General features: G+C 37.0%; 1 protein-coding gene across 2 annotated transcripts in view; it reads left to right on the forward strand.

The window, feature by feature from the left end:
- The window catches only part of GLRA2 (glycine receptor alpha 2), a 323,328-nt gene that overhangs the window by 243,307 nt on the left and 53,634 nt on the right, over positions 1-26,387 (forward strand). For both annotated transcript variants that reach the window (XM_001364618.4, XM_001364558.4), the window contains exon 9: positions 20,259-20,408. In XM_001364618.4, coding sequence (XP_001364655.2) covers positions 20,259-20,408 — 150 coding nt within the window. The remainder of the gene's footprint in view (positions 1-20,258; positions 20,409-26,387) is intronic.

The raw sequence follows: 26,387 nt of genomic DNA on the forward strand, positions 1-26,387 counted from the left end.
TTTGAATTTTTCTTTTTTCCAGATTGCATGTTGATACAACTTTTAATACTTATTTTCTGACATTTTGTAACCCAAGTTCTTTCCCTTCCTCTCATCTATCTCCCCTCCCCAAGAAGGCAGATAATATGATATAGGTTGCACAAATGTTATCATACAATACATATTTCCATGTTTGTCATGTTGTGAATAAGACAGAGATTAATTTCACTAGAGAAAAATTCAGAGGAAATTGTGGATAGCCTTTTCCATCATGAGCCCATGGGACCTCCTGGATCCTTGCCTGACTGATAATATTTGTCATTCACAGTTGATCAGCATATACTGATGTTTTTATTGTTTACAAGGTTTTTCTGGTTCAGTTCACCACCTCACTTCGCATCAATTCATATGTCTTCCTAGGAATTATTTAATATAAATTCTATTTATAAAATCTGTACAGTTTAGTTAATATAGTAATATATTATAATATAGTTACATTATATATATTATATTATAGTTAATATAGTTAATATAGTAGAAGGAAAATCAACAAAACTTGTCTCAAAACACAGAGGGCCTGGAATGAAAAAAAAAGAATCCTACAAAAATGGTCACTCTTATTGAAAGTAAACTGCACATGTGTGGGTTTGTTATATCACCAACTTAAACATTATATGCCACAATTCTTCACTGAATATTATTCCATGAGCAAAATTTAAAAAAAATTAAGCCGCCACTGAAGGCATCACAAAATAATCTTCCTGAAAATTATTCAACATCATTGATACTTCTGGATGCTTCTGTTAAAAAACTTTCCATAGCTAAAGTCCATATAGTTCAGCTTTTAAGGCTCCACAATCTGTCCCCAAACTGCCTTTCCCCATTTATTTTCTTTCCTTTTTTTAAATGAATGAAATTCATAATAAAGATGCAATCTCATGCATTTTGCCACTGTATCCTATCAAAGAGCCCTTTCCACTGACTTCTTGATCCTTCCCAGCTGCCAGTGCCCTCCCTTCCATAATCATTTTATATTCATTTTTCTATACACATGTGTGCATCTAATTCATATGTGAATGTATAAAATGTTGTTTGCCCTCCCCTATCAAATTGTAAGCTTATTAAGAAGGAAGGGCAGGTGGGCAGCTAAATGACTCAGTGAACAGAGAGCCAAGTCTACAGGTGAGAGTTCCTACCTTGAAAATTTGGCCCCAGACACTTCCTAGCTGCTTGACCCTGGGCAAGTCGCTTAACCTCAATTGCCCAAACCCTAGCACTCTTCTGCCTTGGAACAATACTTCATATCAATTCTAAGACAAAAGGTAAGGGTTAAAATAAAAAGGTTAAAAAGGTTAAGGGCAAGCTAAATAAAAAGTTTAAGGGCAGGGTGGTGGTGCTATTAAAGGAGAGAAGGGGCCATGTGTGAGTGACATTTGAAAATAAACAGATAGTGAAAATCCGAGAAGAAAGTAAAGGACAGGGATTATTCCGCTTTTATCTTATTTTTCCACCCATATTAATATATTACTTGGCACATAGTAAGCACCTAAATGTTTGTCTGAATAATTCTGTGATTTATGAATGGTAAGGTAAAGGCAATGATAGTTACAGCAGTATAACTAGCACTCAGAGCTATGGATTGAACGTTATTTGCCTTCACCACCTATCAATCAAGAAACATTTGTTAAGTACCTACTAAGTCAGACACCATGCTAAGCATCAGAGATGCAAAAAGAGAGAAAAGACAGTCCCTGTGCTCAAGGAGCTTACAAACTAATGGAAGAAACAACATACAAACAAATATATAAAAAACAAGCTATATACAGCAGGATGGACAGGAAATAATTAAAAGAAGGAAAAGCAGTGGAATTAAGAGTTGTTAGGGAAGGTTTTCTAAGAATGCGGGATTTTAATTGGAGTATAAAGGAAGCCAGGGAGGTCAGTAGCAGCAGAGGAGGGAGAGTGTTCCAGACATGGGGGATAGCCAGAGAAAAAAGGAGTGCATCGTTCATGGAAGAGCCAAAAAGTCATTGTCACTGGATGGAAGAGTATGTGTTGGGGAATAAGATGTAAGAAGAATGGAAAGGTAAATGGGACCTTGAACCCAACAGTTTGTATTTGATCCTTGAGGCTATAATAGGAAGCTTACAGGAGTTTACTAAATGGATATGATTAGACCTAACTTGGTCTGGGTTGCTCCTTCTAACTACAATCCACTTCTGTGCTCTCTGTTCTCATTCTGATCTCTCCATCTCCAGAACTACTCTAAGAGATCTCAGTGCATTCTTTGTTTTCCTTTGCCTTTGGTCACCAGAGATACCCATCCCTCATTTCCTGCTGATTTTTTGGCAAGAGAAACAGGGAACTTGTATGACTAAGAGTCTTCTCTCTCTTTTTTTTTTAATTCTCCATGTCATTGCCATTCAGCCTCTAAAACCTTGAGTGAAAATGCATTGGAAACAGGTGCTCTTCTATGAGCATACATACACAATTTAGACCAGAAATTGTCTATGCTCCATCATCTCTACTGACAGTGTTTCTAGGAAATAGCCTTAACTAGTCACATTCTTAATAAAAACAAGAAATGACATTTCTATAAGTTTACATGTATTAGTTGCAGCTCTACAACCACTCTGTAAAGTAGGTCTGTCCATTTTACAGATGAGGAAAATGAAGCTTGGAGTGATTAAGTGGCTTATTCATGGGTTACATAGCTATTAAACCTTGGAGGTGAGGATTTTAATTCAGATGCATGTGACTCCCAGTCTCACACTATTATATCAGACTTTCACTTGCATAACACTTTTGCATTCATATATCATATTATCTCATGAGTTAAGTATGGCAAGTTAGAAACACAGAATCCCTGGAAAAGGAGTTATTTTGATTTCACAGAAGTCTTCTTTCCTCACTATCTCAGAAGCTCACTAATGTCTAGTGAATGGCCAACATTTGTGACTCATAAATATCCCTACCACCAACTTGAATCCATCGCATTTGTGTAGTCTAGAATAAGAAGAATCTGGACTCAGGGAATAAAGGCATTATTAGCTCCCACCTTCCATTCTTCACCCCTGAAAACATAAGAAAAGATTAATTCCCTCAGGTAGCACAACAGAAATAAATGTTCTACCTCTACTTTGCTCCCTTACTGATATGGCTTGGATATTAGACATGGGGACATAGAAATAGAAGAATATTCTTGTCCCCTCCACAACAAATGGAAAAGGTAGCTGGAGTTTCCATTGTTCTTCACTATTTCTGGAAATGAGGAAATTAGTGCTTCCAACCCCCCCCCATTTAAGGTAGGAGAAGAGATAACCACTTTGAGCAAGAGAGCAGTCTCTGACAGAGATCAGCTGGGGGGGGGGGGAGAGAGCAAGAAGAAAAAACTGAAAGTTCCAGGAGAGAACCAGAAGCTGAGAATTCCACATTCCAACTGGTCACACCCTCACTTCCAGCTGGGAACCTGCGGGAAGAAGTAGATCTCCTAGGCTGGGAAGAAGGCTATCTCTCTCTAGAGATCAACTGTCTCTTTCTGAACCACTGGATACCTCTCATTCAACTCTAAATAACTACAATCAAAAGCCATCAGTGGATTAGTGGACTGGGACTTTGAAGAGAGCTGTCCACAGAGATCCCTTCCAAAGATCTCCCTCTCTCTGTCTCCCTTATTTGTCCCTGGACTCCTGTTTTCAAGTTAGTTAACTTAGGAACAGGGACCAACTGGCAGCTGGCAAGAAGAGGGATCAAGGCTGAGAAGCCTTGAACCCCAAGACTTTGGAGGGCCAATTTGCCAGAGGGGGGCAAGTTGTAGGGCTTCCTGTTCACCCATTTTCCCTGCTTGATACCTTTATCACTCCTTCCCTGTTTGAACCCAAATAAATCATCTATTCCTTTTGATTTAGGTCTGGGCCAAGTTCTAACAATAGTAAAGGGGACTAAAGATTTGGGGAAGGTCATACTTCTACCCAAAAAGGGAGTTAACCTCAGGATCCCAGTGATTGAAACTACAAGACCCAAGGAATAAACATATCTCCTTGGCTGTAGAGTAGCCCCTAAGGTCCTGCAGGGAATTGGCAATTGGTGTCCCTGAGAAAACCAGAAGTGAAAGAATTCATCTTGCCTCTCAAGAATTACTTGGACCTCAAGGGGGACATTGTGTAATTTTATTAAGGCTTTCCTCTCTATGTTCTTGTCCTCCATCTCCCAGCACCATTCTCTGAGGAGACTTACTCCCTCTTTCAAGGAGACTTGGCTATCTCCTCCCAGAAGAAAAAGAGGGGAAGAACAATCTCTTCACCCTCTCTCCCTCTATCCTCCCTGTTCCCTTTTAGTCCCTATACTACCCCATACACAATGTTTCTTGAGAATACGTCCCAAGGATTGAGTTTATGGAACAGTTTCCAAATTAAAGAAATCAAGGATTTCCTTTTCTTCCTACCTTGACCCTTGAAACGTGGTTTTTAGGTGATTAAAGACAAAGGGACCTGGGTTGGAGGTGGGGGAACCACAGTAATGGATAGGATAAAAAATATGCTAGAAGACACAAAGACTGTTTTCTATCCTTGAAAGCCTGCCTCTTTTTTTGCAGTCTATGTGGAGGTGAGAAAAAGAACTGCCATTTGCTGTTCTCCCCTGACTCCCACTCTTATTCCTCTTTACATATCAAATTGTGGTATTAGGTTAAAAATATGAGGCATGAATAATCAACTTACTCATCAACCCAGTGTGGCAAAGTTGAAAGTTAGCTGTAGCATTGCATGAGGGACCTTAGAAGGAACAAATTCTCTGCATTCTCCAACTCTCCTCTCCCAGTCTACTTCACAGTGGCATGGTGTCAAGACTGAATGCTCTTCATTCATGTACAGAGGTTGTACTAATAACCTACCAGCTATCACCAAAGCTCTTTGAATCTGTTTTTTTAGGATGATTTGTTCCAAAGCACCCACAATCTCTTGCCTCATCTCATCTCCCACCCTTTCTATCCATACTCATTTGAGACATAAAAGATATAAATGGCTGGTCAAAGAAGGCTCATTTTGTGATCAGGGAATGGATCAGGGTTCAATAATCTATGCTACATAAACCAAAGGTAAAATATGAGGCAATTTTTATTGCCACAGAAGCTAGGTTCAGAGAAAGAGATGGAAGAAATCATGTCCAACTGTTCTGTCTACCCTGTCCAAGTGATTATCCTTTGCCCAAAAATGTCCCCAGAATATTTGGATTTCTTGAAGCCCAAGATTTGGGGGAAGAAATATCCAAATGACAACTTTGCTGATGGTCTCAGCTGGTCCTGCTCCCTGGTGGCCAATGACACACCTAAGCTCAGGGGAAAAAATGACAGTTCAGAAGAAGTCCTCATCCTACCCAGGCCTACCAGGGGATAAAATGAATGACCCTGGATCACTTTCTTTTCATAAAAATCAGTCCAGAAACATTCTTCCACCTTGAGGGTCTTCAAGCTGAGGTTGGATGGCACCTGTTGAGTATGTTACAGTGAGGATTCCTTTCATTTATGTGTTGAACTAGATGGTCCTAAGATGCCCTTTCAACTCAGAAATTCTGTCATTCTGTGACTTGGTCATAGGACTGTCTTTGAGAAAGGGAACTACGATGCTTGGCATCTATAAGATGCTGATGGAATTCCAAATTATCCAGAGTTGTACATGCCTAAGACAAGTTAACAAAAATAAAAAAAATACATATGAAGTCATGTAAAACTTATTTCCATATTAGTCATGTTGAAAAAGAAAATACAAACAAAATAAAGCAAAAAATAAAGTAGAAAAAGTATGCTTCACTTGGAAACAAGTGTGGTAAACAATGTCTGACCTTTCGGGAAAGATGAGAAAGATGAGTGATAAGAAATAGACCTTCAATATCTCAATTTAAGAAATCATAGCCCTCTGTTATTCACATTATAGCTCAAATCATAGCTATTTGCTTCCTTGAATTACTTATGATCCTTATAGATTATATGCTAATGAAGAAAGGGAAAGTTTTATTTTTCCAATCCCTAGAGAACCACACACACTGCACCTGATATATAGAAGGTACTTAACAAATACTTTTTAAATAAATGAAAGATTAAAAGCTAATACAATAAAAATAATATGTATTCAGTTGTCTATAGGTCCATAAGTTTTTGAAGATAGGCTAAACAAATCCTTCCATATTAGTGACATTATTTTATAGTAACTTAAAAGAAGTAAACAATAAAATATAAACCCAAGACCTGAATTCTAAATCCTACTCCTTTCATTAACCTGATTTGGGAGTCTTGACTAATCTTTTTTATTTTTTAAACATTATTTTATTTGGTCATTTTCAAATGTTATTCATTAGAAACAAAGATCAACTTTATTTTCCTCCCCTTCTCCCCCCAACCCTCCCATTGGCGATGTGTGATTTGTCTGGGTGTCACATGCATCCTCAACCAGAGCCCATTTCCATGCTATTGGTTTCCTTAGTAGGGTGTTCATTCAGAGTCTCTCTTCCATCATATCCCCTCCACCCCTGTAGTTAAGCTGTCGTCCTTCCTCAGTGTTTTTACTCCCACTATTTGTCCTCTGCTTGTGGGAAGTGTTTTTTTTTTTCTCCTTGGTCCCTGCAGGATGTTCAGGGACATTGCATAGAGACTAATGGAGAAGTCCATTATGTTCGATTGCATTACAGTGTATCAGTCTCTGTGTACAATATTTTCCTGGTTCTGCTTCTTTCGCTCTGCATCACTTCCTGGAGGTCATTCCAGTCTCCATGGAATTCCTCCACTTTATTATTCCTTTTAGCACAATAGTATTCCATCACCAACATATACCACAATTTGTTTAGCCATTCCCCAACTGAAGGGCGTCCCCTCATTTTCCAATTTTTTGCCACCACAAAAAGCACAGCTATGAATATTCTTGTTCAAGTCTTTTTACTTATTGTCTCTTTGGGGTACAAACCCAGCAGTGCTATGGCTGGATCAAAGGGCAGATAGTCTTTTATTGCCCTTTGGATATAGTTCCAAATTGCCCTCCAGAATGGTTGGATCAATTAACAACTCCACCAGAAATGAATTAATGTCCCCACTTTGCCACATCCCCTCCAGCATTCATTACTTTCCTTTGCTGTCATGTTAGCCAATCTGCTCGGTGTGAGGTGATGCCTCAGAGTTGTTTTGATTTGTATCTCTCTGATTATCAGTGACTTAGAACACTTTCTCATGTGCTTATTAATAGTATTGATTTCTTTGACTGAAAACTGCCTATTCGTGTCTCTTGCCCATTTATCAATTGAAGAATGGCTTGATTTTTTGTACAATTGCTTTAGCTCTTTATAGATTTGAGTAATTAGACTTTTGTCAGAGGTTTTTGTTATGAAGATTGTTTCCCAATTTGTTACTTCCCGTCTAATTTTGGTTACATTGGTTTTGTTTGTACAAAACCTTTTTAATTTGATGTAATCAAAATCATTGATTTTACATTTTGTGACTCTTTCTGTGTCTTCCTTGGTTTTAAAGTTTTCCCCTTCCCAAAGGTCTGACACGTATACTATTCTCTGTTCGCCTAATTTACTTATAGTTTCCTTCTTTATGTTCAGGTCATTCACCCATTCTGAGTTTATCTTGGTGTAGGGTGTGAGGTATTGATCCAGACCTAATCTCTCCCACACTGTCTTCCAATTTTCCCAGCAGTTTTTGTCAAATAGTGGATTTTTGTCCTAAAAGCTGGGGTCTTTGGGTTTATCATAGACTGTCTTGATGAGGCCACTTACCTAAGTCTATTCCACTGATCCTCCTTTCTGTCTCTTAGCCAGTACCAAATTGTTTTGATAACCACTGCTTTATAGTATAGTTTGAGATCTGGGGCTGCAAGGCCACCTTCCTTTGCATTTTTTTTTTATGATTTCCCTGGATATCCTTGATCTTTTGTTCTTCCAAATGAACTTTGTTATGTTTTTTTCTAATTCAGTAAAAAAAATTTTTGGAAGTTCAATGGGTATGGCACTAAATACATCAATTTGGGTAGGATGTTCATTTTTATTATATTGGCTTGTCCTACCCATGAGCAGTTAATGTTTTTCCAATTGCTCAAGTCTAGTTTTAGTTGTGTGGAGAGTGTTTTGTAGTTGTGTTCATATAGTTCCTGTGTTTGTCTTGGCAGATAGATTCCTAAGTATTTTATTTTGTCTGAGGTGATTTTGAATGGGATTTCTCTTTCTAATTCTTGCTGCTGAGATGTGTTGGAAATATATAGGAATGCTGATGACTTATTTGGGTTTATTTTGTATCTTGCAACTTTGCTAAAGTTGTTGATTATTTCGATAAGCTTTTATGTTGATTCTCTAGGATTCTTTAAGTAGACCATCATATCATCCACAAAGAGTGATAACTTGGTGTCCTCATTGCCTATTTTAATGCCTTCAATTTCTTTTTATTCTCTAATTGTTACTGCTAGTGTTTATAGTACAATGTTAAATAATAGAGGTGATCGTGGGCATCCTTGTTTCACTCTTGATCTTAATGGGATTGCATCTAGTTTATCCCCATTGCAGATGATATTAGCTGATGGTTTTAGGTATATACTGTTTATTATTTTTAGGAAAGACCCTTCTATTGCTATACTTTCTAGTGTTTTAATAGGAATGGGTGTTGTATTTTATCAAAGGCTTTTTCTGTGTCTATTGAAATAATCATGTGATTTTTGTTGGTTTGCTTGTTGATATGGTTAATTATGTGGATGGTTTTCCTAATATTGAACCAGCCCTGCATTCCTGGTATGAATCCTACTTGTATGACCCTCCTGATCACTTCCTTAAGTCTTTTTGCTAGTATCCTGTTTAAGATTTTTGCATCTATGTTAATAAGGGAGATTGGTCTGTAGTTTTCTTTCTCCATTTTTGACCTACCTGGCTTTGGAATCAGTACCATGTTTGTATCATAAAAGGAATTTGGTAGAACTCCCTCTTTGCTTATTATGTAAAATAGTTTGCATAGTATTGGGTTTATCTGTTCTTCAAATATTTGATAGAATTCACTAGTGAATTCATCAGGCCCTGGGGATTTTTTCTTAGGGAGTTCTTTGATGGCCTGTTGGGTTTCTTTTTCTGATATTGGATTATTTAAGAATTCTCTGTCTTCTTCTGTTAATCTAGGCAATTTATATTTTGTAAGTATTCATCCATATCACCTAGATTGGCATATTTATTGCCATATAATTAGACAAAGTAGTTTTTAATGATTACCTTAATTTCCTTTTCATTGGAGGTAAGGTCCCCCTTTTCATCTGCGATACTGTTAATTTGCTTTTCTTCCCTCCTTTTTTTATTAGATAGTACCTTGTCTATTTTGTTTATTTTTCAAAGTACCAGCTTCTTGTCTTATTTATTAAATCAATGGTTCTATCACTTTCAATTTTATTAATTTTTCCCTTAATTTTTAGGATTTCTAATTTGGTTTTCTTCTGGGGATTTTTAATTTGTTCTCTTTCAAGTTTTTTGATTTGCATGTCCAAATCATTGATACCTGCCCTCCCTAATTTGTTAATATATGTACTCAGGGATATGCATCCCATGAGGTAGGAAAGGATGTCTCACCATTGTGATTTTCATCAATGAAATTATTAATTGTTTCTATGATTTGTTCTCTAACTAACCAATTCTGGAGTATCATATTATTTAATTTCCAATTGATTTTTGATTTTGCTCTCCACGTACCCTTACTGATCATTATTTTTATTGCCTTATGATCTGAAAAGGTTGCATTAATTATTTCTGCTTTCCTACATTTGTATGTCATGTTTTTATGACCTAGTATGTCAATCTTTGTGAATGTGCCATGTGCTGCTGAAAAGAAGGTGTATTCCTTTTTATCCCTATTTATTTTTCTCCATATATCTATCAACTCTAATTTTTCTACAATTTCATTCACCTCTTTTACCTCTTTTTATTTATTTTTTATTTGATTTATCTAAATTTGATAGTGGTTGGTTCAGATCTCCCTCTAGTATAGTTTTATTATCTATTTCCTCCTTCAATTCTCCTAGTTTCTCCATTAGAAATTTGGGTGCTATACCATTTGGTGCATACATGTTGATTAGTGATATTTCCTCGTTGTCTATACTCCTTTTTATCAGGATGTATTTACCTTTCCTATCCCTTTTAATCAGGTCTATTTTTGCTTTGGCTTTGTCAGATATCATGATTGCTACTCCTGCCTTCTTTCTGTCAGTTGAGGCCCAATAGGTGTTACTCCAAACTTAAATTCTGACCTTGTGAGTTTCTACCCACCTCATGTGTGTTTCCTGAAGACAACATATGGTAGGGTTTTGGATTCTAATCCACTTTGCTATTCATCTACATTTTATGGGTGAGTTCATCCCATCCACGTTCAATGATATGATTGTCATTTGTGAGTTCCCTAGCATTTTGATATCCTCCCCTAATTCTGACCTTTCTTCTTTTGCTATTACCTTTTAAACCCGTGGTTCATTTTAAATCCATCCCCCTAGTCCCCTCCCTTGTTATGCTTCCCTTTCTAACCCATCCCTTTTCTTCCCTTCCTCTTCCCCCTCTCCTTCCCTCCCTTTTTGTGTTCCCTCCCCCCCAACCCCTCTTGGTTTTCCCTTCTCCCTTACCCTGTTGGATATGATAGAATTCAAGATCCCAATGGATCTAGATGCTCTTCCCTCTCAGAGGTGGTTTCACTGAGAATAAGGTTTTAGTATTGCCAATTAGCACTTTTCCTCTCCTTCTTATAAGAGAATTCTTCCCCTCCCCTTCCTGTGTATATATATATATCTTTGTGTGACAAAGATTGTTCTATTTAATTTATTTCTATTTCTTCAAGTATATCTTAGTACCTCCATTGATTCCCCTTTTCCTTTTTCTTTCTTTTTTTTCTCCCTCCCTTCAAATTGTGTTAATTCCCCAATATTTTCCTATGAGGGATTCTTCTGATTACTCTATTAATGCATACAATTTTTGAAAGGCCCCCATATGCTAGTATATATAATTTAATCTAATTGTGGCCCTTATAGAAGAGAGTTTGAATAAAAGAAAAAAATAAATCACTTTTCTCCTTTTCCCTTTCTTTCATATTTACCTATTCATGTTTCTCTTGCTCTTTGTGTTTGGATGTCAAACTTTCCACTGAGTTCTGCTATTTTCTTTATTAATATTTGGAAATCTTCTATTTTGTTGAATGCCCATACTTTTCTCTGGAAGTATATAGTCAGTTTTGATGGGTAACTGATTCTTGGTTGAAGAACCAGTTCTCTTGCTTTTCTGTATATCATGTTCCAGGCTTTACAGTCTTTTAGCGTGTTCACTGCTAGGTCATGTGTGATCCTTATTGACGCACCTCTGTATCTGAAGTTTCTCTTCCTAACTTCTTGTAATATGTTCTCCTTAGTTTGGAAGCTCTTGAATTTGGCGATTACATTCCTGGGGGGTTGTCTTTGGGGGATTTAGTATAGAGGGTGTTCTATGAACTCTTTCGATTTCTATTTTGCCCTCTTGTTTGAGAACATTAGGGCAATTCTCTTCGATGATTTCTAGAAGTATGGCATCAAGGTTTTTTGTTAATCTCTGGTTTTTCAGGTAGACCAATGATTCTCAAGTTGTCTCTCCTTCCTCTGTTTTCCTGGTCTGTCACCTTGTCAGTGAGATATTTTATGTTTTCTTCTATTTCATTAATTTTTTGACTTTGCTTTATTAATTCTTGCTGTTTTGCAAGATCACTGTCTTCCAGTTGCTTAATTCTGGTCTTTACAGAGTGGTTTTGCTTTTCAGTTTGGTGTGCCCTTCTGTTAGAGGCTTTCAGCTCTTTCTCCAATTGTGAGATTTTGTCTGTCAGGCTGAAGGCCTCTTTCTGAATTTGTTCCCATTTTTCTAGCCAGAAGGTTTCCATCTTTTGGATAAGCTTAATTTTGAATTCTTCCAGAGCTTGTGGATAGTTTCCATTTGGGGGGGGGGTTGATTTTGTTTGTATTTCATCTTCTTTTTCGTCTGTTTTCCCTCCATAAAAGTTTTCAATAGTCACTTTTTTCCCTTTCTTCTTGGAGGGTTGATCTTGGGAACTCTGAGCCATCCCTTTGGTGGTCAGTCAGAAATCTGAGTGAAATGGACAGATATTGATGTTTTTGCCTCCTGCTGATTCTTCCCAGCCTCACAAGTTAGTTGCCATGCCCGCCCATGCAGTCCGTAGTCTCTTCTCTCCCCTGCATACTCCTTGTCAGTTCCCAGGGACCATGGCGGGCCCGTCCCCCCACTACAATGAGGAGCGGAGGATATTTTGCCTCAGGCCATTTCTAGAGCCTCAGTGCATTCGGCATTTGCAATTTGCAGGAGCCCCTGTGGTCTGGTCTGCACGCTCTTCAGTGGAACCACTCTCAAGGGTAGTTCTCTCAGAGTCCTCTTTAGATCCCAAGGACCCTGGAGTGCTCCCCACTCACTGCAGAGATGTTCCTCACTCACTCGCTGTCTCTGGTGAGTGTGCTGGTCCCTACTCCAGGGTGGGGGAGGGCAGCTCAGCTCAGCTCATGCTTGACAGTGAGCTTTCTCTCACTCTTATAGTGTGGAAGTGTTCAAACCCCATGTACCTTCATTTCTGTGGGCTGCTGGAGAGTCCCTCTGATCTTCCAAAGATGATTTTTATGATCTTTTGAGGTAGTCTATTTCGTTCAGTTCAGGGGAGAGGAAGCAATTCGCATCTAGATTGCCACCATGTTTACCTGGAAGTCCTTGACTAATCTTTAAGTAAATAATTTGTATATTGATGAAATAAGGAAAGGATTTAATGTGCAGACCCAAATGTCTACTATCTGCTTAGCACTCTAAAGAATATAGGGAGATAACATTATCTCAGAGTTGTGTTCCACCTGAGAGAATCAAAGCACTGGAATCTGTGTCTGATAGGGGACATTGAATTTCGACAACTGCAATAATAAAGGTTTATTTCAAACTGTGAGCATTTTAAATAGCTGAGAATGAAATTGGTCTCTGGCAAAGCCAGCTAGACTTTAATTATGGGTTGGAAATAAACTTGATACGTAGTTGGGATTACTGAACACCAAATGAAATGGTTTGGAGTTCATTTCAGTAAATAAAGGAGGAAGGTAAATTATATGAATTCTATTATGTCTCTACTCTTCCTTTGACCAGACCTCTGGAAGAAAATCAAGTCTCCTGAAAGCCTTGCTTCACTGTAACTGCTAATAGTCTTCCCAATCAGTAGTTGTCCAAGGAAGAGAGTATATTCACAGCTCTTCTGAGATTGCCTTCTCAGAGCCAAGGCTTTCTTTGGGCAGTGGATAGAATGCTGGACCTGGAGTCAGAAACACTTGAGTTCAAATGTGACCTCAGATACTTACTAGCTGTGTGACCTTGGCAAGTCAATTACCCTCTGTTTATCTTGGTCTCCTCAGGAATAAAATGGGGACAATAACAGCACCTGGGCAGTTAAATGGTACATAGATTAGGTACATAGTAAATAGAATGCCAGGTCTGGAATCAGGAAGACCTGAGTTCAAATCTAGTCTCAGTCACTTAATAGCTGTGTGACCCTGGACAGGTACTTACCCTTGTTTTCCTCAGTTTATTTGTCTATAAAATCTAGAGAAGGAAATAGCAAAATCACTCTACCCTCATATGTTTGCCAAGAAATTTCAAATGGGGTCATGAAGAGTTGGATATGCCTGAAACAACTGAACAGCAACTATATGTTGCTGCTAAATGATGGGGATGTGGCAAAAGTCATTCTTTGGCCTCAAGGAGTTTATACACTTTTTTGGGAGATTATATTCAAGAAATATACAATGTAAATGGGAGGCACCAGAGAGAAGGTACTAGAAGTTGGAGAGAGGACTCTTTCAGAAGGTGGAATCTGAACTGAGCCTTTGAAGCTAAGGAAATCAGGAGGCAGAAGTGAAAAGGGAGAGAATTCCAGGCATTGAGGACAGCCAATGAAAAGGGACAGAGAAGCTGGATCATTGAGCACATAGATGGGAATGAAGTATAGGAAGAATGGAAAAGTAGGAAGGACCCAGGTGATTAAGTATTTTAAAGCCCAGAAGATGGATCTTAGAAATATTAGAGGGTCAATAAAGTTTTTTGAGTAGGGATTTTATAGTTAGACCTGTACTTTAAAAAGAGCATTTTGGCAGCTGAATGGATGATAGGCTAGAATGGGAATAAACCAGGCAGGGGGAGCAAACAAAGAAGTGGGCTGCTGCTATAGTCTAGGAATGAGGTGATGGGTATAATGCTAGGGTGGACATTGTGTAAGTTGAGAAAGGGATGTATATGAGAAACGCTATGAAGGTCAAAAGGATAAGACTTGGTAACAGATGGGATAGGAGGAATAAGTGCAGGGGATGGGCTGAGAATGACACTAAGGCTATGAGCCTGAGTGCTTAGGAGAATGGTGGTATCCTGAATATTGATAGAAAAGTTGGGGGAAGGGGGTGGTTGGGGGGTGTTGAGAATATAATGAATTCTCTTTAGGAAATGTTTAGTTTGAGATATCCACAGGACCTCTGGTTCAAGATGTCCAACTGAAAATACAAGAGTAGACAACAGGAGGAAGAAAGGTTAGGGATGAATAGCTTTACAAATCTTCATAGAGATGAGAGATGAATCCATGACTAGATCTCTAGAACAGGTTAGATCACCAAGTGAAATAATAGAGAAGGCTCAAGAAAGAGCCTTGGGAACAATCTTGGGTAGTGGGTATGACCTGGATGATGATCCAGTAAATGAGACTGAGAAGGAACTGTCTGATGGATAGTAGGATAAGTAGAAGAGAGTGATGTTATGAATATCTAAAGAGAATATCAAGGAGAACAGGATAATTGATAATAACAAAGGCTGCAGAAAAGCCAAGAAGGACGAAGACTAAAAAATGGCCAATAGTGTTGACAATTAAAAGATCTTTGGTAATTTTGGAGAGGGTGGCTTCATTTGAATGACATTGCTGGAAGCCAAAATTCAGAAGGTTTTAAGTGAGAGAAGAGTCACTGATTGTAGATAGCTTTCTCAAGGTGCTTAGTCATGAAAAGAAGACATAGACGGCAATAGTTAGTGGCAATGATCATATCACACAAGAGATTTTAAGGATGGAGTATTTATAGGTAATAAGGAAGCAACCAATATGAAGTTAATGAAGGTTTGAAAGAATGGAAATGGCAGAGGTGACAATCTACTGGAGAAAGTAGGATGAAGTGCTCTCAAAGGTGTATGTGGATGGTTTTACTTTGGCATTAAGAACCATCCATTTATGTGAGAGGGGGATGAAGAAGGAAATAGTGGGGAAAGACACCTGAAATATGCAATACAAAGAGGAAAGGAATATAGTGAGCACTTTCCTAATGGGCCCAATTTTTTTTAGGGAAATATGAGGCAAGATCCTTAGATGAGAGTGTGGGAGGGAGCTCTGTTAAGAGAAGCTTGAGGGGGGGATGAAAAGGTTTGGAATGGTTGCTGTGATGGAGGAGGGATAGTGAATCATGCAAATACAAAAAGTTTCCCTGGCTGCAGTGAAGGCCCAGGTGGAAATTTGCAATAGACCCATTTGGCATGGTTTCATGGTTTTCTTTCCTCTCAGTTCCTTTTAGTAGCACAAGAATAGAAGCAAAGGTAGTTGATAGTAAGCCAAGACTCAAGTCCTGATTGGCAAGTCCTGATTAACATTAGGATATGGGAAGAAGGGATTTGTGTGTAGAAGTTAGTAGGGAGTTGAACTGCTTTTCTAAGAGCCTTAGACAGGCAAAGGAAAGTATAATCACAATAGTGATGATGGGTCTGGCAAAGAACTGAATGATAGAGATATATGAGTCACAGGGAGGATGAAGAACAGGTTTAGGAGATTGAGACGAGGAAAGACAGAATCATGATCAAATAAGGAAATCTTAGAGTTCATAAAGATGAAAGTGGAACATTTTTGGAGTGAAGGAAAGATCAAGAGAATCACTATTCCCAGCATTTATTAAGCACCAACTCTATACCAGTCTCCATGCTAAGCTCTAGGAAAACAAATATGGAGAAAGGCAGTTTCTACCATGGAATAGCTTATAGTCTAAGGAGAGAAAACAATACACAAAAGAAGACTATAAAACCTGAGAGTGAGGAAGAATAAAGTACCCAGGATGAGGGTTCAAGGGAAAAGTCTAAATGAGTACAGCCTAGTAGATAATGAAGAGATAACTAGGCTGGCCCCCTCCTTAAAAGAAGGCTATAGAGTTAAATATTCTGTCCTCCAATCTCAGAGGGTCAGAGGGTGTTGATGAGGTTTGAGATGATGAGGATGCTGAGAGCATGAGGGGGAAACCAAAGTAGGATGTCAGAGTAAGTCATAAGAACTGAGTAGATTGAGGAACTGGGAAATGGGATTTCCAGGTGTGAAGGCACAGTATAAACAAAAGCTGAGGAACGACATGATATCAAGTGGGGATATTCAATAGAACTACCTAACTGGAAAAGGGGATTCATTTGGGGAGTCCTGGGAAATAGAGCTTCACAAGTATAGTGGATCTAAATTTTATTCTTGAATTCCAGGAAAAAGAGTTTAGACCTGATGCTAGAGGCAACAGGGTATCTTTATAGGCTCTTAAAAGAGGAATGACATAATCAAAGTGTAGATTAAGGAAGATTTCTGGCAACAATATACAGGTTAACTACTCTAGTGCCTCCTGACCAAGGCTGTTGTGACGATAGAATAAGATAATGTATGTAAAGTACATCATAAAATTTAAAGTACCTTATAAATGTCAGCTATTATTATTATTAAAGTGCTTTGTATAGCTTGAAACACTATGTAAATGTCAGGTATTTTATGAGATATGACAGTAATGTGAATGAGCTCACCAAAGTTATAAGAATGGAGAGAGAACAAAGAGCCAAGCAAAAGAAAAACCAGGAATATGCAGTATCCTCTAAGCTCCAGGTTCCCAGGGAGAGGTCTGGAGATGCCTAAGGATTCCTAAAACCCTTTTAGGGAGTCTGTGAGGTCAAAAGTATTTTTATTTTAATAGTAAGACATCTAGTTTCCTTTTTTTAAATTTTTTTTAAAAAACCCTTACCTTCCATCTTGGAATCAATACTGATAATCCCCATGATGTGGATTAAGTGACTTGCCCAAGATCCCATACCTAAGATGTCTGAGACTAGATTTGAAACTAGGACCTCCTAGACCTGTCTCTCAATCCACTGAACCACCTAGCTGTCCCCATCTAATTTCTAATACAGTATGTATGTATAGATACAATCCACATAAATGATAATGTTTAAGAATGATTGGGGTTGGGGTGTGATGGCTTACAGTCTCAGTGGATAGAAATCCAAGTCTAGAGACAAAAAAGAGACCTGGATTCAAATCTCACCTCAGATATTTCCTATGTGACCCTGAGCAAGTCACTTAGCTCCAATTATCTAGCCCTTAACACTCTTCTGCCTTGGAACTGACCGTTGTAATTGATTCTGAAGATAAGAGTTTAAAAAAAATATTTAAGAGTTAGATGTACCTAAAGTGAGAATTTCTCTTGGATAAGCCTATTTATTATAATTTATTACATATTTATAACAAATCCTATGTATTATTTTATTATGTTTTCACCAGAAAGAAGAACCATTTTTAAAAAGTAATGAGATCATAAATTTTAAGAGTTTGAGACCCACCGATGTAAACAAAAAGTGCAAAGTTTCAGAAAGAATGGGAGGAATGTATTTGAACATTCTTAACTTTATACTCTGGTGAACAGGTAACGAATATGTTCATGAGTCAAGGAAAAGATACATTAATAAATGAATAGGTCAATGCTAATTTTGCAGACCACAATAGAATTTTGGAGAATCTAAAGATTTTTTAAAATCACTTGCAAATCAGTCAGATGATTAAAGAAGAGGTCACAGAAAGATGACATTTTTAAGACCATGTTATGGGGCAGGTAAGAGGCTCAATGGATAGAGAGCCAGGTCTGCTGATGAGAGATCCTGGGTTCAAATGTGACCTCAGACACTTCCTAGCTATGTGACCCTGGGCAAGGCTCCCACTGCCTAGCTCGTGCCTCTCTTCTTCTTTGGAACCAATTCTAAGTAGTGATTCTAAGACAAAAGGTAAGGGTTTAAAAAACCCGTATTATTGAAGAGTTTGAGTTAAATCTTTCTAGAAGCTGGGTATGTCTAAGCAACATGGAAGTAAAGGAGAGTATCCAGTTTTACTCCAAGTGGCGTACACAGGAACAACATATGAAAGATACTAAGGAAACAGATGCCCCAACAACCCTGATAGATGCATAGGACAAATTACATACTTAACGTCAAGTCCTTTTATTCTAGGAATACATCCACAATTCAGAAGCAACTCAGTGACTAAAAGAATGATTACAAGACAGTGAGGATTTATTTATGAGCCACTATAAAAAGAACTAAGTATATGCTTAGCATAATGATGAATAGGGGAGTTTAGGGAAAAGGTTTACAAATAGTTGAGAGATATTAACACTAGGCAGGGAGAAGATGGATTTTGTCAGCTTTATTAGACTTGGTTCTTGGCTCTGATATGTCTTGGGCTTTGACAAACTTTTCTCATTAAGTCTTAAAACATTTAGAGGCCATTTGAATAATACAAAACTGCAGGGGCTGTGATAGGTAGAGTGTCATCCTCCCAGGGCTAACAGAATTGCTACAAAGGATGGGACATAATAAAGGCTCTAACCTCAAGATAAATTATGGTTTTGAATGGAAAGAAATATTCTAGAATACTTAATGTGCAATTTAAAGTGATAAAACTGAGTCAGGTTAATAATCCTGCAGTGGACACCTCAAAGGTTATTAGGTCATAATGAGAAACAGCATGATAAAATTAAATTATCTGAATTATAGTACAATTATGTCTAGAACTTAAGTTTAAGAACTGTAATACAAAATTAGTTAGATGAGAATGGGTAGATACATATGTTTCGCAGAGGCTAAGACTTCAATTGCTCCAAATATATCAAATGGTTTCTTCTTATCATCATATAATTGAAACTTAATGCTCTGTGAATAGTAAGTACTTTCACATGTACTATTTTTGACCCCATGAAGTAGGCAGTAGAAAGTATTATTATCTTCATTTTATAGTTGAGGAAACTGAGTTTGAGAGAGATTAAATGATTTTATATAAGCCTGAATCTTCTTATCTTGCATCCACTACTATGTCTCACAAATAAATCAGGATTAAATAAATGCTGGAAACTGGAGAAATATATATATATATATATATATATATATATATATACATATATATGCACATATATGGACATATCTTCCTCCCCACCAAAAAATAATATGTGTAGGCATGTATGCAGACACTGGAAGGTTGGATAGACATTGGTTTTTATCTGTAAATCTTCACCTTCTTTGTGTCCCAATTTTCCTGAGTTCCCTTTGACTTTTATAGCAAGTGGAATTATAGAATCATAGGTTTAGAACTAAAAGGAAACTGGGAGATATTTTAGTCTAATGTCCTCATATTACAGGTGAAAGAACTGTAGTTCAAGAAAGTTAAGCAACTTGCCAGGCTCATCATTGGTAAACCTGATGAACACTAGCAAGATTCAAAGCATTGTTTGTTCATTTCAGGCTGTCTTTTGGCCTGATGAAATGATAGTTTTTGATCCATTTCAAGTAAATAAACCTCTATTAAGTAACCCAGTGCTTTTGTATATTTAAGTGCCTACTATGTGCTAGGCACTTAAGAAATCTAACACATAGTAGGCATTCAGTTAATGATTGTTGACAGGGGTACAAAATACTAGGGGCCAGCAGAAATAAAAAGATGAGCAAGATGCAACCTTTAGTCCTCAAGGAGTTAGGACAGAGATGTGTCACATATTTGAATAAATTTAATCCAAAATAGAACATGGCAAATTCATGGTAAATTCCTGATAAAAGAGAGTCATGCAAAGAGCACTAAGGAATAAAATTCTTGACTGGGGATGATAAGGAGATGGTATGATAAAGGAGGTGGTTTTGAGCTTTGACTGAAAGGATGTATAAAATTTCCACTGAAAGATGGTTTGGGAGCAGATCTTTAGGCTAAGTTAAGCAAGATTTAGAATGTATCACTGTTTGAGATTTTAATGTATTTGGATTCTAAGATAAAGGTGAGGTGTAAGCTTCGTGACTTTGGAGTCTGAAACATGAAATTTATGAATTTCTAACATGCTGAGAAAAAACGTTGGATATCTACTCTTAAAGGAAAGATAAAACACCCTTTTGCTCAGAAGATTCTCCGTCCTGTCTCTTTTTAGGTATCCTATGTAAAAGCTATAGACATCTGGATGGCAGTGTGTCTCCTGTTTGTGTTTGCTGCCTTATTGGAATATGCAGCTGTTAACTTTGTTTCAAGGCAACACAAGGAGTTCCTGAGGCTCAGGAGAAGACAAAAGAGACAAAACAAGGTACGGTAATGGATACAGGCAGGTAAAGTCAAATGGAAAATTTGTATTACATAGGTAATTCCATATCCATCCTTGCAAAGAAAAGATAATTCTCACTATTTCCACACTGCTGCTGAACCAGTATTAAAGTTATAGTGACCTAATTTGTTCACATTAGCTGCATCACTGTAGAACTACCCATTTTACTTTATTTCTACATACGTAATTTGGTTCTATTCAATTCTTTTATTTTTAATTAGTTGCATTCACATATGGTCTTCACTGCTTTTTTCTTTCCATGCAAATCAGTTTTCAAACCTACGAGCTTTGCCATTGTTTAAAAGTCCTCCTAGTATGGACTTCACATGCATTGAATCTATTATAATTAGGCTTGTTTATGAATAGCATTTCCTTCATCTGAAGATGGATATAAAATCACACATTCATAAACTATACCCAGCTATTGGTGCATATCTCTGAAATTTGTAACCCAAACAATTAAAAGTTGATTCACTGTCAGGTAGATTAGATGGATTTCATTTGTTCTTCATTTCCCAGACATGCCTTAAGAGCATCATAATCCTTAGCACAGAAAACATTTAGTATCAGATTTCTTCCCCCTGGACAATATAGTCCATATGCCATTGTTGGACAATTTTCTAATCTCTGAGAAAGGTATTGACAAGTAGAATCTCTTAGAACTACGGATCCTACAGTTGCATCTATACTCCCACTGAACAGCTAAAGGACAACTAAATGCTCTCCATCCAAAATCTGCGTGCTGTAAACCTATGGATTTGGGGCTGAATTTTAGTAATGGATGGGTTCTAAGTTGCTGTCTCTCAGAATGTGCACATCAACTTGTGTATATATGAAAAGGCTGCCTATAAACCTATCTTATGCCTATGGATATAGCAAAATAGGGTCCAGCAAACCATTTTGGGTCTTTGTCTCATCTATTTGCTGGCCTTCAAGTTAACTTAATGCTGCTACAATAACTTACAAATAAAAGGTAAGTACTTTTTATTTTTCAAAACCATAATGTTCTCCGTCCAAATATAAAATTTATATCACATGGGTATTTTAGGGTACAAATTGTATACAATTCTAATAAATTCAGAGTCATAACAAAGGTAATGTTGGTGTGGCTCTTACCTGAAATACACAAAACTAAGGAGTCATAAAAGTATACGATTATATATTTATTATTCCAAGTTTGATATGCCTTTAGTAGAGGGGATAGCATTTCATGTTCCTGCTTCAAACACAAAATTGCCAGCAATAATTACAGAAAAATATGATGTGGCTATATAGGGAGTTCAATGATCAACTCAAAATTTAAAGAGAAATATATATAAAAGATGAAATCAAAGCAGATGACTAAGCATGAGTACAAAAAAATGCCAAAAGCCAAAATGAACTTTGGTTCATTCTAAATGCTAATCACAACCAAAAGTCTATATGGTAGGCAAGAGGAAGATCAAAGTAAGAACAGAATCACTATTTGGGGTAGTTGGGTTAATAACAATGGTGAACATTGAGAAGACAAAATTACTCATATATATTTTCTCTGTCAAAGAGAATAATCTTCAAAATGGAAAGACTAAAACAAAATACTTGAACATAGAATTGAAATTCAAGTGAAGATGTGGTAAAGAAGTTCTTACTCCTTATTGAGTCCAAGTCACTGAGATAGTCAAAGCCAAAGGCAAATCATATCACAAAGTGCTGAAATAATTTGTGAATGTAATTGTTGAGGCACTGAAGATGATATTTGAAAAAGAGTAATGAGAACTTTCATAGGACTATCACTTTCCAAAAAGAAGGTTGATTCTTGAAAACAGGTTTTGGGGCTTACCACAACAGCTGGCAAAATTCTAGAACGTTTATCAAAGGAATGATTTGGGAACTTAGAGACAGAAACAAACATCATCAAAAGCCAATATGGATTTATTGAGAGCAAGAGGTCCCAAAGTAACCAAAACAAATAACCATTTTTTGACATGATCACTTGATTAATAGAACAAAAAAAATGCATAAATGTGACCTATTTTAATAAGACAGCTGACAAATTCTCTCGTGATAGTTTTGCAGACAATATGAAGAAATAGGATTTTAGGATATATAAACAGAGTTTAGAAAAAACTTGACTATCAGACCAAAAGATGGAACAAAGTCATATTAGAAGACTGATTAATAAAATGTCACAGATCTCTGTTTGGCACTATTTGGTTCTACATTTTTATAAATTACTTGGTCAAAGGAATAGATGGCATGCTTATCAAATATGTAGGTGATGTGAATCTGGGTTGGATAGCTATAGAACTGGCATTAAAATACAATATAGATAGATGGTCTGGGGCAGTGTTTCTCAACCTTTCTAATGCCATGACCCCACAATACAGTTCTTCATGTTGCAGCGACCCCAAACCAAAAAATTATTTTGGTGGCTACTTCAAAACTGTAATTTTGCTGCAGTTATGATTCAGAATGTAAATACCTGATATGCATTATGTATTCTCATTGCTACAAATTGAGAGGTTGAGAGCTACTAGTCTAGAGCAATAGGCCAAATATAATCAAATATAATGTAATTATGAAAATTAAAGAACTCTGGAAATTAGTTTTGCAAGAACAGGATAAAGGAAAAGGGCATTTTCATGTAAAAAGACCTAAGGGATTTAGTAGATATCAAAACTCAATATTAGTCAACAGTGTGATTTGGCATCCAAACCCCCCCATGACAGATTTATCTTTTTAATACACCCCCCAAAAAAGAGAAAAACACAAAGAAATCCAAGATTACATTAACACTGTAATGATCAGAATGAAGTTTATATTCCTGCTGTCTTCTGTCCTGCTCAATAAAATTATAATTGATATCATATTCATTATTGTATACATGATATCATCATGACAATAACCCTGTGAGGCAGGATCTCAGATTTACAATTGGAAAGGACATTAGAGGTGATTTTTCTCTCTGGTGAGAGATTATGTCCTAAGAGATTTACTCATGGTCACATAGCTAGAAAGTAGCATAGCTAGCGAGATTAGAATCTACATTACTCTTTAATCCAGGTCCAATTTTCTTGTTATTGTACCAAACTACATGAAATGGGTAGACCATATCTTTATTGCATTAATTTCCGGATGCCACATTTGAGAAGTGACAATGACCAGCTTGAACACATCCAGAAAAGAAAGTCAGAGGATCATTTGAATAATGTAGGAGTTATTCAATATAAAGAAGAAAAAATTTAGGTGTTGGGAATAGGGTTTACCATAAGCTATCTGAGGTGATATATCTGTCATCTGGAATAGAGATCAATAATTAAAATGATCACAATAATTAACATTTATATTGCATTTTAAGGTTTGTAAAGGACTTTGCAATTATTATCTCATTGTACCTTCACAACAACTCTGGGAAGTGAGTGCTATTATTATCTTGGAAACTGAGGCAATAAAGCTTAAATGATCTACCCAGAATCACATGACTAGCAAGTATCTCTCAGGCAGGATTTGAAACTCAGCTCCAGAGTCAGTGCACCACCTAGCTCCCTTATTTTGCTCATTTGCAGAGGTCAGAAACAGGGACAATGAGAGGAGGTTTCTGAAAGATAGATTTTAGTGGAATCATAAAGAAAAACTTTCTAACATTTAAGTCTATCTATTCTTGCTACACTATCAGTTACTTGAAGGCATGGACTATTTTGTATTTCCCCCTTGCCCAAATAACTTTTTGTTGAATTTTAGTGAATCTCTGACTTCACGCTTTCAAGTCAAACTAATTTGTATATAAAGCTCTGTGAGAATCTATATTGTCTAAGATCTTTTTGACTTTACAACTCAGTCTTTCTCCCTAGATCTAGCTCCTATCTCAAACTACCTATAGGACCTCTCCTCTTTAACTTAAGCCCCAAATGAAACCTATCACATAAAATTCCAAAAATCCTCCTCTTCCCTTTGACTTCCCTAATTCTCTTACCAACATTCAATCAACCTTTCCAATGTTTCTGGGGTGTTTTCTTTGACTCTTTTCTCTCCATTTCCTCCAATGATCAGTCACTAACTTCTATCAGTTCTATCTCCAAATATTCTCATCCATCATTACCATACCCCTGTTCCCATTACCATCCTAGTAACTATTACAGGCTCTCATTAAGCCCACCTAGACTATTGAAATTATATATATATATATATATATATATGGCCAAAGGGCCATAAAACTGTACCTACCCTTTGACCCAGAAATACATAACTAGGTATGTAACCCAAAGACATCAAAAATAAGGGGAAAGGACCTACCTAACTATACAAAAATATTAAAACTTTTAAAAATTAACATCTTTGTGGTGGCAAAGAATTGGAAACTGAAGGGATGTCCATTAACTGGAGAGTGGCTAAATAAATTGTTGTATATGATTGTAATGGAATAAAATTGTGCCATAAAAAATAATGAACAGGATGATCACAAAAGAACTTGGAGAGACTTATATGAGGTGATGCAAAGTGAAGTGAGTAGATCAGGAGAATGTGCACAATAACAGCTGTGAATAACTGAACTATTATCAACAATGCAGGGATCCAAGATGGACAACTATAGAAGAACTGACAGAGTCTAAATGCTGTTTTTTCACTTAATTTCCTTCATGAGTTTTTTCTTGTACAAGTAACATGTTTTTCTTCACAATATGACAAACATAGAAATAGATGTTGTATGATAACACATGTATAACCTTTTATCATATTACCTGCTAAATCAGGGAGGGGGGGAAGAATGGAAGAGAGGGTGAGAACATGGATCAAAAAATACTAGAAAATGATAATTAAAGACTGTATCTACATGTAAAAGAAATCTATAATAGATTTAAATCTGGAAAGGACCTCAGAAACCTTATAGTCCATCATGTTCAGATTTCATAGATGAGGAAACTGAGCTTCTGAGAAATTAACTCACTTTTCCAAGATTAAACTAGGATTAATGAGCAAAGGTAGGATTTGAGCCTAGGTATTCCATTTCCAAATCTAGTTCTCTTTCCACAGTGCCAAGTTCCCTTCTTGTCTGGTCTCCTCTGCTATGTCTTCCTTGATTCGTCTCACTATCACTGCCAGGCTTATTTTCCTCATCACAAATTGGGAAACTTTAGTCCTCTGCTTAAAACCTATCAGTGAGTCCTTATTGCTCTTCAAGTAAAATTCATTTTTTAGTCAAATATTCAGTGCCTGAAACAACTGACTACAATTCTACCTTTCCAAACTCATCTCACACTTCTGTTGCTGTTGTTTTGCCATTGTCGATCATCTGACTCTTTATGATCCCTTCTTTGTGCAGTTTTCTTGACAAAGATTATGGCATGGTTTGTCATTACTTTCTAGAACATTTTACAGAAGAGGAAACTGAGGCAAATAGTTAAATGTCCAGGGTCAGTTTCCGAAGACAGATTTGAATTCAGGAAGAAGAGTCTCCTTGACTCTGGACAAAGCACATTGTCCCTGGCACCACCCATCTGCCCATCTCACATTGCTCTCTTCTATGTACTTAGAAAAGCAGGTTACTTGAAATTCCCAAACATAGCTCCAGTGCTTTCCTGTCTCTGCTTTTATTTGTATTGTTCCTTATGCCTGGATACTCTCCCTTTCAGCTGTTCCACTCTCCTTTGAATTCTTGCTCATCTTTGAAATCCAAACAAAATACTATCAGTCAACAAAAAGGCATTTACATTAAGATTTATGCAAGATAAATATTGACTGAGAGAACATGAGTCAACATTTACCTTGAAGTTGAAAAACCTTGATGTCCATTGAACAATCAAGTTAAGATAAGGAATTTTATTTCCCCTGTCAGTCATCTTCAGACAGAGCTCACTTGGTTGATTTACACTGCTTATCTTTATGAGATAAATGATAGAAACAAACTGTTAAATTATTTGATCCTATTTTTTCTCCTAACAGAAGAGCAACCTCAAATCATTCACAGAACACAAGCATTAGAAG

The sequence above is a fragment of the Monodelphis domestica genome, chromosome 8 (assembly GCF_027887165.1).
Source record: "Monodelphis domestica isolate mMonDom1 chromosome 8, mMonDom1.pri, whole genome shotgun sequence".
NCBI classification, from domain to species: Eukaryota; Metazoa; Chordata; class Mammalia; order Didelphimorphia; family Didelphidae; genus Monodelphis; species Monodelphis domestica.